General features: G+C 36.6%; 1 protein-coding gene across 1 annotated transcript in view; it reads right to left on the minus strand.

The window, feature by feature from the left end:
* Positions 1–14,522, minus strand: part of Kif11 (kinesin family member 11) — a 40,475-nt gene that overhangs the window by 9,139 nt on the left and 16,814 nt on the right. The window contains exons 9-17 of the mRNA XM_005385823.2: positions 13,875–13,970; positions 13,045–13,133; positions 11,964–12,051; positions 10,187–10,375; positions 8,908–9,115; positions 7,275–7,447; positions 4,918–5,043; positions 4,553–4,711; positions 1,315–1,421 (exon numbers count right to left, since the gene is read on the minus strand). Of these exons, the coding sequence (XP_005385880.1) occupies positions 1,315–1,421; positions 4,553–4,711; positions 4,918–5,043; positions 7,275–7,447; positions 8,908–9,115; positions 10,187–10,375; positions 11,964–12,051; positions 13,045–13,133; positions 13,875–13,970 (1,235 nt within the window). The remainder of the gene's footprint in view (positions 1–1,314; positions 1,422–4,552; positions 4,712–4,917; positions 5,044–7,274; positions 7,448–8,907; positions 9,116–10,186; positions 10,376–11,963; positions 12,052–13,044; positions 13,134–13,874; positions 13,971–14,522) is intronic.

Raw genomic sequence — 14,522 nt, forward strand, 5'->3', positions numbered from 1 at the left:
GAACTCACGACCTTGCGCTTGCCAGGCAGGCGCTTTTGCCGCTGACCTAAATCCCCAGCCCCGGGGCTGAAATATATTCAAAGAAATAATTCATGAAAATTATTCAGTTTTGATGAAAAGGTATAACATATAGATTCTTAAAGCTAAAACAAATCCTAAACAGGATGAACTAATTTCCAAAATATAAAGACAAAATCTTAAAAGCAGCTACGGGGGCGCCGGGAATATAGCTCAGTGGCACAGCGCCGGCCTTGCAAGCATGAGGTCATGAGTTTGATTCCCAGTACCACCAAAAGAACCCCCCCCAAAACAAAAAAACTCAGGAAGTAAATTAGAGAGGACCATAATAAAAAAAAAAGCAGCTACGGGGCCTGGGATATAGTTCAGTGGTACAGTGCCTGCCTGGCAACAGGAAGGTTCTGAGTTTGATTCCTAGTACCAAAAAAGGGCAGCTACAGAGTAACTGTCTATAGCAGTACAATGAAACTTGAATAATAATGGGTTTCTGATTTGTAGGCCAGAAAGAAATAAAACAATATACTGCAAATACTGAAAGAAAAGAACTGTCAACCCTGAATTATATGTCCAAGAAGAAAATCTTTTTAGAATGAAGGGGGAAATCATAACATTCTCAGACAAAGAAAAACAGAATTTGTGGCCAGCACACCTACCCTTAAAGACATAGGAAGTTCTCTACTCTGAAGGAAGCTTGGAACTTCAGGAAGGAACACATAAAAAAGAAAATTTAAATCTAACTGGAGTGTATATAAGGATGTGGGACTAGCAAGTGACAAGGCGAGAAAGCATCATTAAACTCTAGTGCAGAAATTAGCCAAGTTTTTCTTAAAAAGCTAGATAGTGAGTATTTCAGATTTCTGGTGTATGACTGATACAATGACAGCTCTGCTACTGCAGCACAAATGCAATCAAAGGCAACACGGGAAGCAAACAGGCATGGATGTGTCCAGGGAAACTAATCACAGGCATCCAGCTAAGACTGTGCCAAATCCTGCCCAATAGGTATATTTTTCATCAGTGATACGAGATAGAAATTGTGAAATTTCTTAATGTGAAAGACTGACGAAATTAGAAAATATCCTGTCAATGAGAGCCAAGTTTCTCACTAAGGAGGCCCAGAAATGGGATAGAAAGATATTTATGTGTGTATTCACATCCAAATATGCAGATGCACAAAAAACATTAACAGAAGAAAAATTTATTTAAAAGTATACAAGACTTATGCTTTTTGAAACTTTTTCTTCTGAAACAATGTTAGTCTTACGGAAAAGTTGAAAAGGATTTAAAATAGCTTACTGCTTTGTATTTTCCTGAACACTGATGAGTGGTTTCTGGATGTTTTCACACTTTTCCTCCAAAGTACAGAATCTCTCTGCCCAAAGATTCATAAACTGGTGAAGTTCCTATAAGAAATATGGAGGAAGGGGAAGAGACTTGAAATTATGACACTTAAACACTTTCTGTGGGCTGGGGATTTAGCTCAGCGGCACAGTGCCTGCCTGGCAAGCACAGGTCGTGAGTTCAATTCCTGGTACCGGAAAAAAAAAAAAAAAAAAGGAAACACTTTCTCTGTATATGCCTGATAACGTGAAATATTCTCCCATAGGTGAGAATTACTCTTTTTTTTTGCGGGGGGGTGGGGGGGGTTCCGGTACTGGGAATTGAACTCACAACCTTGCGCTTACCAGGCAGGCGCTGTGCCCTTGAGCTAAACCCCCAGTCCTACACAAACTCTTAATAAGAGATCTTTAACTCTACCTCTCTCACATACAGCAAATCAGTGAATATGATAGCAAAAAGATATTATAGGAATTTTTTAAAAAGTAAAAAATTACCATACTCATAAGTGAAATAAATCAGAATTGCATGTGTAAACATACTGTCCCCCTAATGTAAGAAACTGAAAGAGTAAATAAGATCCAAAAGGTACAATAGATACTGTGAAAGGGAAAGAAACTGCTCAAAAGGAAAGACTGGGATGGGGGAAAGGAGAAAAGCAGGAAGAGAAAAAAAAAGATATATATACACAAGATAGCTAAGGTAATTGTACTACTAATTTCTATTAGTTCATTGAAAGGAACGTGAGTGCTTACATTGTTTGATCAATTTTGCATGCCTGTACCTGGTAATCTGAGCAACTACTTTGAAGATAACAATATGCAACATAATAACCACTGCTAATTTCCTATCATCTTGTTTTAAAATTCTATATCATTTTTATTTTCTTTTTGTCTCCTTAAAATAAAAAGTTTCAAAACAGGCTAAAACAAAGTAAAAATTTAGAAACTTTGTTATTTTAATTAGTAATAAATTACTTTCATTGTATGTCAAAATTAATCCAACATACTCAGATGTTTATGTTTGAGTACTACTTTGACAGATACACATGGCTGCTTATTAACAACTGATAACACTACAAAAGGGAATTCATGCTGATAACCTCATGGGTCAAGCAATCAACCACCCAAGTTGAAGAAATCTTACAGAATCTAGTTGGGGCCAAATAAACCCAGCAGCCAGGAGGCTGAGACAGGAGGATCGCCATAAGTTTAAGGCCAGCCTGTGCTACACAGTGAGTTTAAGACCAGCCTAATTACAGAGTGAGACCCTGTCTCAAAAAGACCAAAAAAAACCCAACCAAACAAACAAACAAAAAAACAAAAAACCCAGAATCTAGTTGGACCATACTAATAAAAATACATCGTTATATTTGCTCATACTTGGTATCTTTAAAGCTACACTGCAAAATGAAGAAGCAAAAGACCAAGCAAGAGCTGAAAATGTATTCAGTACTTCTGTTCATTATTCAGTTGACTGTTGTAACACATCAGGTAACAATGCACACCTAACATTCTGATTGTTAAAAACTCTGATGGTATTTTCTTTCTTCTGTTTTTGTCTTTTTGAGATAGGGTTTCGCTATGCGGGTTAGGCTGGCCTTGAACTCACTCTGTAGCCTGGGTTGGGCTAGAACTCACAGCAATCCTCCAGCCTCAGCCTAATGAGTGCTGGGATTACAGGTGTGCACCACTATGCCTGACCATGTTTCTATGAGTCCCTCTTTTTTTTTTTGAGACAAACTCTCCTTTGTAGTTCAGACTGGCCTTTAACTCACAGCAATCCTCCTGACTCAGCCTCCCAGGTGCTAGGATTATAGGCATGTGCCACCCCTCTCCGTTTCATTAGTCTTAAAGTAGAGATACAGATTTATTTTCATGTAAATTTCTGTTTAAAATTTACATAATCACCACACATCATATGTTTAAGGTAAATACCGTATGTAAAAGTGTAAGAAAGGGCTGTAACTTCAAATTATCAAAAATATATAGAAAAGCACACACAAATGCATGCCTGTTAAGCAACACAATCACTACCAAGATGAATCACTGGTAAAATGAACTAGATACTACTGAGGCTCTCAAGAGCTCATTTTCTTCATTAGAAAAATGAGCAAGTCTTAGAATCGGTATCTATACTGATAGGAGGAATAAATATACACTGAGTTGCTCAATAAATGTAGACCATTATTTTTACTAATTTCTGTTATTCCTCATGCTTATAAATTAGGAAAACTAATAATCCTAAAGTTGTTTTCACTCCTTAGATAATCTTATCTTCAAATTGTTTTCATTTCTTATCTACAAAGCTTCCCATGTGTTTATCCTCTCAATTTGTGTGACATGCATTCAAATTCCTTCTCCCTAATTTTGCCAAGGAAAAGAACTCTTTCCTACTTCATACGTCCCATCAAGTTTTACTGAGTAGGGCGCTGTCAACGCTTAATAGGCTCATTTAAATAAAACTTCAGTGTTCATTATTACTCAAGTCTTAAGAATAATAGAAGCTTCCTATGTACATAATATTATCAATTATGGTTTGAAGGTTTGGATTTAAATCCTCATTCACTTAGGTACAGTTTACATAGATAAAGATAAGTCATAAACTGTTTTCATTTATTAGAATTTAAGTGGCTATCATCAATGAGACAGAAATACAAGAAAACAGCTTCGTTTATAAATCAAAACAACTGCTGGGCTTGGTGGTGCACGCCTGTAATCCCAGCATTCGGGAGGTGATGAGTTAGAGACCAACCTGGGCTACAAAGTGAGCTCAAGGCCAGCCTAAACTGCATAGCAAGACCCTGTCTCAAAAAGACAAAAAAAAACAAAAACAAAAACAAAGTCATAATAACTACTCATGTCAGGATGGAAAGAAACAACTTATATTTTATGTTTAAATGTTATAACCACTTTCCTATGAAAATATGCTTCTTCACAAATCTGTCATCTTGGTGTATGGAAGGACTGTTTTCTTGGTCATAATGTGCTTTAGCATAAGGCTCTATGTGTAGCAAATTCTCAAAGACAAATATTCCCAATTATTTTAATTAATTACTGTTATAAGCAACAGAAGCTATGGTATCATTCAGGTTTCAAAATTAGAGTTAAGGCACTCAGATTGTGTAACATTGGTTAAGTCACATCAATCACCACAAAACTCTTTCTTTTACACTCATATCAGCTATACAAGATACCTGTGAATGGGTTTGCTTTATTGTTTTCACTTCTTCACTTAAGGTTTCACAAAGCTTCTGTGATTTGACCAAGGAAGAAACTGTACTATCTTGTAGTTCGCGTAGACTGTTACACAATATACTGAGGAAGTCATCCATTTCTTTTTTCTGATCTTCTATCTTTGAAGGAAAATAAAATTAGCTTAAGTAATTCGTCAATTTTGAAGTATTAAGAATAAGCTGAGCATGGTGTGGCACACCTGTAATCCCAGTACTAAGAGGCTAGGCAGGAAGATTGGTGCAAATTCAAGGATTACATAGTGAGTTCAAAGCTACACTGAGCTACACAGTGAGATCCTATCTCAAAGAAACAAAACATTTGTTACCTTTTCAGCCTCTGTCAATGATGTCTTGAAAATATGCTTCAGTTGAGTATTGATTTTCAAGATGGAGACCACAGTAGGGGATAAAACCGTTTGCAGTGAATGTAGAAGGTCAGTTGTAAGTTCATTCTAGTTTTAAAAATAAATGTCTTTAAAAAGAATATTTTCACTTCCATAGATCTACTTGGCTAAATGATAATATCTTAAACACTTAAATAATTAAACATGCACATTAAAATTCTAAGTTGACATTCTCTGTTCTTTAAAACCTACAGATACATATTTTTGTATCTAGTTTATATTCAGCATGTCACTTAGTCCTACCTTTAGTAATTAAGGAAATAGTCAGTACATAACTTCTTATTATAGTCCACTGGTGGTGAACCTATGGCACACATACTGTAGTGGGCTGTCGGTACCATTGAAAGCTCTAAAAGGTTTGCAATCACTGTTATTTATAGTCTAATGAAAGAGGTCAGAATTCAGAAGAGGAGAAAATGACAGTTAACTGGTAAGATTTCAGTATTCCAAGCAAAGGAAAAACATTCAAAACCTACAGGTACATTTGAGTAAAATAAATTTCAAGCAACATTAGATAACTAGTCAAAAAGGCTAAGTCCAAATAGTTGTCAAGAGTAGGGTTTGGGTCAGAAGAAGACTTGACATTTAGCCTACTATATCAGAACTTGAGACAGTTCTAGTTCTTGCCAAAGTATATGGAAAATTGAGGATGTAGTGTAGATTAGCAAGTTTTATTTTAAAAAATGACCTCAGCTCCTTTTACTAAGGAGGTAAAACAGAAATAATTAACAGAAAAATCTAAATCACAAATGAATTAGTGAATATTTAGAATCTAAGCAAAGGATCAGCTAACATTTGTAGTACTTAGAAAATGTTTAGTAAGCCATGGAAAAAGCCTTAGAGTTAAGGCTCAGAAGTTGGACACACAGATCTAACCCAAAGAATTACTATATGTATTTCTAGAATCCTATTTGCTATTTTTCTTGTATTACTATCACATATTACTATTTCTATCGCTTATTACTGCAATTTCAAAATTAACTACCCCACACAATCTTCTGGTTGGGTTAGTGTAACATGACTACTCCACGGCCCTTGGAATACCAATTTCCAGCTAACTACCAAGTTACAATGAGTCCTTTGAGCTCACTCATCTAAAGCCAAGTCTTTCCTTTAGTCACTAGAATGCTTACTAATAACTCCTGCTCTTAACCACATCAAATGTGAATGAAAAAGTTTAAAAGAGGGTGGGGAGCTGGGAGTGGTGGAACATGCCTGTAATCCCAGCACTAGGGAGGGAAAGACAGGGGGATCCCAGGCCAGTCTGGGCTACACAGTGTCAAAAAAAAAAAAAAAAAGAATATAGCTCAGTGGTAGAACACTTGCCCAGTGTGCACAAGCCCCTATGTTCAATCTCTAGCACTGCAAAAAAACAAAGTTTAAATCTTAGTTATATACAATTTGAAACCAATCTAAGAAAAATATACAACCTCAAATATCACATGATTTATCTTATAAGAAATTTATATATATATACACATTTCTTTGGTTTTTCTTGTTTTTTTGAGACAGGGTGTTGCTCTATAGTTCAGGATACCCCTAAACTCACTATGTAGCCCAGGCTGGCCTCCCTGGTGCTGGGATTATAGGTATGTGCCACCACGCCTGGCAAGAAACCCAAATTATAAACAAAGAACAAAATAAAAAATAAATAATAGCAAGTAAATCAAGTATGGGGCACACACCTGTAACCCCTGCACTTGGCAGGCTGAGGCAGAAGGATTGCCGTGAGTTAAGATCTAGCCTGGGCTACACAGAGAGTTCAAGGCCAGCCTGAACTACATAGTAAGAACCCATCTCAAAAACAAAAAAAAGGAAATAGGAAGATAAATCTTTCCCAAATGGGAAGGGGATCAAGAGATGGGGGAAGGAGGAGAGAAAGGGGATGAAAAAAGGAATTAAGAGGTGTTATGCCGGGCATGGTGGCACACGCCTGTAATCCCAGCACTTGGGAGGCTGCGGCAGGAGGATCATTGCGAGTTCGAGGCCAGCCTGGGCTACAAAGCGAGCTCAAGGCCAGCCTGAACTGCTTAGCGAGACCCTGTCTCAAAAAGACAAAAACAAAAAAAAAAAACAAAAGATGTGTTATGTACATCTACCAAGGAATATACTACAAACATGTACTAAAATTAAGGAAAATAAAAATAAAAATACATAAACATACTTGCATAGTGATACATCTGTCACTACTAACAAAGCTTAGCATGAGAGAAGAATAAACATTGCGAAAATTCATGAAATGTAACCCTTTGAAAAGTTTTTTTAAGAGATTTACTAACAGTCAATTTCTGCAGTACAGTTTTACTTTCTGTTGCTAGTGACTGTTCTTCTGATATCATATTAGAAATTCGAGAAACGTGAGTCGACACATTTTCTGAAATGGATGTGAGCGATCCAAGTGCTGTCGTGGTAAAGGAGTCTAATGCAGACACGCTGGAATACAGCAGGTCACCTAAAAAGAAAGGTACAAACTTTGGCATAATTAAATATATTTAAAGACAATTAGAACCACCCCAAAGATTTGGCAAAACTATATCCTTGTTGTAGAATTTTGTTTGGTTTTTCAAAACAGGGTCTCACTGTGTATTTCAGGCTTGCCTTGAACTCATACTAATCCTCCTGTCTCAGCCTCTCAAGTGTTGGCTAGGGTTACAGGCATGTGCTACCATGCCTGGCTGTTGTGGAATTTGTAATAACAAATAAACTTAAAAGAAATGGCTCACTATACAAGCAAGGAAATATATCGATGTTCTAAAGCATTCTGCAAGACCTTGACTTATTTGTACAAGTATCAGACCCTAACTACAAGTCAGAATCAACCAATAATTAGAATATTCAAAAATTAATCTCTAACTAAAAGTAGTACACATTATTACAGTACATAAAAGAGTAGAGGAGAAAAGAGAACTAGAAATCAATACCAAAATTTATAGTGGTGACAGAATATGATTTGTCTATGTAACTATTTAATTTTTATAATTCTGGATCTTCCAAAATTTCTATGAGGGTATAATAAGTAAATACTTAAGAGTTATCATTCTAAAAGGAGATATAACGCCTATTATCCCAGCACTCAGAAGGCTGAGGCAGGAGGATCGTTGTGAGGTTGAGACCAGCCTGGGCCACAAAGTGAGCTCAAGGTTAGCCTGAACTGCATAGCAAGACCCTGTCTCAAAAAAAAAAAAAAAAAAAAAAAAAAAACAAAACTAAAAGGAGATACAATGCAATGGTTAAAAATAATGATCTCTCCCTCTCTCTCTCTCTCTCTCTCTCTCTCTCTCTATATATATATATATATATATATATATATATATATTATAGCGACAATACAGCAAACCTTCAACATAACATTCGTGAAAGAAAACAAAATTGCAGAATGTTTATACAGAAAAAATTCTAGGCCAGGTGTGGTGGTGCACACCTATAATCCCAGTACTTGGAAGCTGAGGCAGGAGTATTGCTATGAGTTCGAGGTCAGCCTGGGCTGCATTGTTAGTTCAAGGCCAGCCTTATCTCAAAAAAAAAAAAAGTTGACCAATAATTACATACTAAATGATTCCGTTTATATAAAATAATAGAAAATCTAGAGTAACACAAAATACAACAGCTTCAAGACATAATACTGTCCCCTTTTCTTTCAGAGGACAAACATGAACAAGAATAAGACCTAAGAAACAGTAATACCTATAAGGATAAAGCGAAGGTCAGGAATAAAGGGCAGGCTCTAAGATTTGTTTTAATTCAAAGAAAATAAAAGCATCAGTTAATTAATTAAATGAACCTAAAGAATATGTGTCCTGGGGAGCACACCAGTGACCCTATCATTACCAGTGTGTGAAGGTATTATTAGTTTGGAATTAGCCTCACATAAAACATATAAAGACCAGAGTAATTAGAAATACTTGACCTTACCAAACAAGGTCTTGTGAACATCTAGCATGGCCTTTTGTTTTGAACTGCCATCCTTAATTAATTCTTCCATATTGTTAAACAGATTCTTCAGGTTTTTGCCAAAAATATCCTGTGCTTCTGCATTGTGTTGCTCAATTGCCTTCTTACGATCCAGTTTGGAATGCAGACCACATACAACTTTTGTAGTTTCTTCAACTGTGTCAAGCAACTATATGAGAAATTTTAAAATAAATGTTAAGATAAAAACAATCCAGGAGGATGAGGCAGAAAGATCGCTGTGAGTTTGAGGCCAGTCTAAGGTAAATGGTGAGTTCAAGGCCAGTTTGAACTATATAACGAGAGCCTGTTCCCCCACAGAAAAAACCAACTCAGGAGGCTGAGGCAGGACGATCAGTGCGAGTTCAAGACCAGCCTGGGCTACAAAGTGAGCTCACAGTTAGCCTGACTGCATAGCAAGCCCTGTCTCAAAAAGACCAAAACAAAACAAAAACAAAAACAGTATGTTGACAACATCTGTGTGATACAAGGATTTCTTCGAATGAGAACTACTAAGTTTTAGATATTGTATCAAAAGAAACTTATTCTTATGCTAATCTATCCAGATGCCCAAGAATATTTATTTCTCCTTTCATAGCCATCTATGTAAGGAAAATTGATTTTGCAATTTTATTGCAATAATTATGCTTCCTCATAAATTTTATTTCTGCTGTTTTACCATCTTCTCAAAAGTACACCTAATAGCCTAAAAAAAAAAATTTAATATTTTGAGTATCTTCCTCCACTAAAAGTTACTAAATTCTTTTTGTTTTGTTTTGTTTTTTTGAGACAGGGTCTCACTGGGTAGTTCAGGCTCACTTTGAGTTCAGTACGTAGCCCAGGCTGGCCTCAAACTCATGGTGATCCTCCTGCCTCAGCCTCCTGGGTGCTGAGATTACAGGCATGCGCCACCATGCCCAGCTGTTTTTGTTTTTTGAGATAGGGTTTCACTATGTAGTCCAGGCTAGCCTCAAACCTGTGGCAATGCTCCTGCCTTAGCCTCCTGAGTGCTTGAATTGCAGGTGTGTGCCACCATCCCTGGCCAGAAATTCCTAAATTCTTAAGGGCTGTTTAGTTTTAATCATTTGACATCATTACTCTAAATGTCCACCAAAAACAAAGTTATGCTCTATTTTCAAAAATTCAGGTGTGGTTTGTTTTAATTTTTGTTTTTAAGTCAGCACTTCCAAAGCAAAAAACATTGATGAGATAGTAAAAGTGTACTTTAAATAGACAGACAAACCTTGCTGGCAGTATCATGAAGTTTCTCCTCATTGCTTTCCAAAGCTGATGAGACATATTCTTCTTTAATAAGTTGCAATTTTGTTTCTTTCAAATGTTTCTGAGTAGTTTCAAGTTCTTGTGTCTTATTTTGCAGGTCAGATTTACACTGGTTAAGTTCATTTTTATTATCCATAAACAACTCTGTAACCTAAATACAACATATTAAACATTTTACTCTGTATAAATTTTTAATTTCGTTTTTGAACCCAGTGCCTTCACACTGAGCTATATCTGTAGTCATTTTATTTTGACACAGGGTCTTGCTAAATCGTTGTTTCCCAGGTGGTACTAGATTGTGCAATCCTACCTCACCTTCCTAGAGGGCTGGGATTACACACAGGTGTGCTCCACTATATCTGCTTACTTTATTTTTCTAACCAACCAGTATCTAATTATGTATACTGCTTTGCCTGATAAACATGATAATGAAAACTCTTCAGCATGTAGGTTTCACAGCTTGAACAACAAAATCTTTCATTTGATACATAATGGCATTTTAGTCAACAGACAACAACAGACTGTGTATATAAGAACGGTCCCATAACATTACAATGGAGGCAGCAGTTACTGTTAGGGTGCTTACCTAGTAGGCACAGGCCCTGGGTTTGACTCCCAGAACAGTCAAGAGAAAAAAACTTGTAATAGAGCACTTCTATCACCCAGTGATACCAGAACTATCACAGCTTCTTAGCAAATGTATTTCTCATATGTTTGAGTGATGCTATAAACAAAGCTACTGTTGTATAAAACTGTAACACATACAATATAAACAGACCATATTACTTGATGATAATACTAGGCTACTCTGTCACCTGTTTATTTTCTATACTTTTTATCATTATGTTAGAGTGTACTACTACTTACAAAAAAAAAAGTTGCTGGGCATGGTGGCACATACCTATAATCCCAACACTTGGGAGGATGAGGCAGGAGGACTGCCACAAGTTCAAGGCCAGCCTGGGCTACATGGTGAACCCAATGCCAGCCTGAACTATACAGTGAGACCCTGTCTCAACAACAAAAAAAGTTAACTGTATAAAAAGACTCATGCAAAAAGAAGGAAAATATGTAAACAAAGCTTTTTTAAATGGGGAGCCGGGGGAGGAGTTGAAGGGAGGGTAGGGGGATAGGAAAAAAAACAAGTTATATCATGTACAGGTACAAATTCCCTATGATGAATGTGATCATTATGTGTATCTAAAATGTACCAATAAAATCTGATTGGGGAAAAAAAAGACTCATGCATAAAGATCCTTCAAGAGAGACTGCAGAAGACACTGTTATGGTAGGAGAAGATAGCTCCAGGTGTTACTGACCCTGAAGATCCTCTGGTGAGACAAGCTGTGGAGGTGGATGATACTGATGAAGATACACTGATGATTCTCATCTCGATAGATGGAGGCTAATGTGCATGTTTATATTTTGTTTGTATAGCTTTGTGTAACTATAACCTATGATGTCTGCAAAACAATGAAATCATTTAACAATGCATTTCAGACCATATCCTAGTATTTAAGCGATACCCAGCTATAATTTCTTATAACAGTGTATTAATATAAGTTGTCAAATATAGAAAACTTTTTCATTATTATTGATGATAGTTATGATATAACATACTTTCAAATGAATCAAGAAAAAATATCTTTCAAAAAGAAAAAGCATCAGTCCTTCACCTTCTAACATTTTCTTTTAGTATTTGCTTTCTATATAATGATGAATATTGTTTTGATACTTACCCTACTTAGTTCCTCCTCAAGAGCACCAATTTTTTCAATAAATTCCACAATCTGCTCTTCTTGAGCAGTCAATTTTCCACTCATGGTTCTAAAATACAGTTTAACAGTTAACATCTTTTCTAAATCTCATAAAACATCAGAATATTGTATAATGCAATTATGACATTAAACGTTTTCACCACTTGGGAGCCTGAGGCAAGATCATCACAGGCTTAACGCACACCTGGATAACTTAGTCTCAAGAAAGAAAGAAACCTAAATAAAATACTGGGGACGTAGCTAATGCTAAGACCCTGGGTTCAATTTTCAGTACTACAAAAACAAATAAACAAACAAAAAAACCTCTCTGGACATCACTGAATATCCTCTAGGGGGCAACTTTTTCCCTTTCCATGACAGCCACTGACTACAGTAACTGCATAAGAACTAGCTTCACTTTTTTTTTGGTCTTTTTGAGATAGGGTCTCACTGTGCAGTTCAGGCTGGCCTTGAGCTTGCTACCATCCTCCTGCCTCAGCCTCCCAAGTGCTGGGATTACAGGCCTGCGCCACCACGCCAGGCTCTAGCTTCACTTTGAATAAAATGGAGAGTTGGGAGTAAGGGAGGGGTCTGGAGACAGGCAGTTACATGAAAATTGACATACTGAACGTTGAGGACCTCAGCCCTTACTCTCATTAATTAAATAGCAGCAGCCAGAATAATCTCTAAGCAGCAGCAGACAAAGTGAATCTTTGCAGGAAAAACTAAAAGGCCATGCCCTCCTCAAAAAATCACCTTTTCAACCCACAGGTCTACAAGCCTCCCCCCCATACAAGGTTGTTCCCAAAATGTGTTTGATAACTATTATTTATTTTTTGGAGGCAGAGCTGAGACAGGGTCTCATTATGTACTCCAAGTTGGCTTGAAACTCATGGTGATCCTTCCAAGTGCTGGGTGATTACTACTTAATGACAAAACCAAAGAAAGGATTGACAGGCATTAGATGTATTTTACTTATTGCTGCATATGTAAATTCAACTTCAAACAACATGTTGTTAGAAAATGCTTATATGTGAAAATTAATCTATAGGCAAAGGCTTACCTAAAATTTTCTTCAGAAATATACACTCCATTTTTCTCTCGGGCAGCAGCAAGATCTCGTTTCAGGCGCTCTATCTCTTCTGTATACTCCTACACAAGAGGCATGATGTAGGTGTCAACTTAGTACTTTTTTCCATACAGGTTGGGGAGTATATGCAACAAATAAAACATGAGAAGTATAATAGAAAGTTATAACTACACCTTTCTTGTTTTCTTTTTTTTTTTTTGTCTCTTTGAGACAGGGTCTCACTATGCAGTTCAGGCTGGACTTGAGCTCACTTTGTAGCCCAGGCTGGCCTTGAACTCGCAGCGATCCTCCTACTTCAGCCTCCTGAGTGCTGGGATTACAGGTGCGCGCCACTACACCCAGCTATAACTATACTTTTCAATAAAAACTAATTTGCTTAGGTGGGGAGGAGGGTGTAACGGACGGCTGCATGAGGCACGCCAATCGGGTGGGGAGCACAAAAAAAAACTAATTTGTTTAGAAACAGTCTTTCAATGCCCTTCAAAGCTCCTTTACATGTACTCGTTACATGTAAAACTTCCTTTTAAGGGCTATGGACATAGCTCATTGGTAGAGCATTTGCCTAGCAAGATGAACCACAAGGTCCCAGAGTTTATCTCCAGCACTATAGTAACAAGGACAAAAGACCTTTTACCAAGCCCAGCTACTGGCAAGATTATACAGTAAGACCCCATCTAAATAATAAAACAAAAAACACACCTGATACAGGAAATCTAACAAATATTCTTAGCAATTATGTTTCATTTCCTTATTTTCACATTTGTCAAACAAGATCATATTACCCCACAAAAATTCACAATTACCTTAATAAGAGCTTTCTTGGTGAGCTTCTGGTTAACTTCAGGTTTATTCAATATGTTCTTTGCTCTATGAGCATATTCCAGTGTACTCAGAGTTTCCTGCCATGAAAACAAAGGTCAATTACTGAAGACTTTGTGAGAATAATGTAGTTTTCTATCATTTACAATGTACTATATAACTTGTAAGTAATAATGTATGGTTATATCTAATCTAAAAATGTATTCATTAGAAATACTATATGTAGTCTGGCCTGTAATCTCAGTACTGTAGAAGATGAGGCAAGAGGATCCCAAGTTCCAGTCTAGCAATTCAGCAAGACCCTATCTCCAATTAAAAACTAAAAAAACACACCGGAGGTATGAAAAGCCCTGTATTCAATCTCCAATAACACACACACAAACACGTGACTATTATACCTAACTTTCTTATCCTTCTTTTCCAACACCTTCCTTCTTACCCTTCTGTTCAATTTATCTTTTTTTCTTTCTCTTCAATTTTGTCCTTATATTTTGATCCAATAATTTTAACCTATGGATTAGCCTTAAATCCAATTAATTTCACAAGTGAACAAATTCATATAATGAAGTAGCATTCACTCATAAAAAGGAATGAGCTATTATACATATTATGATATGGATGAACCTTGACAA

The sequence above is a fragment of the Chinchilla lanigera genome, unplaced genomic scaffold (genome assembly GCF_000276665.1).
Source record: "Chinchilla lanigera isolate Chin_1 unplaced genomic scaffold, ChiLan1.0 scaffold00024, whole genome shotgun sequence".
NCBI classification, from domain to species: Eukaryota; Metazoa; Chordata; class Mammalia; order Rodentia; family Chinchillidae; genus Chinchilla; species Chinchilla lanigera.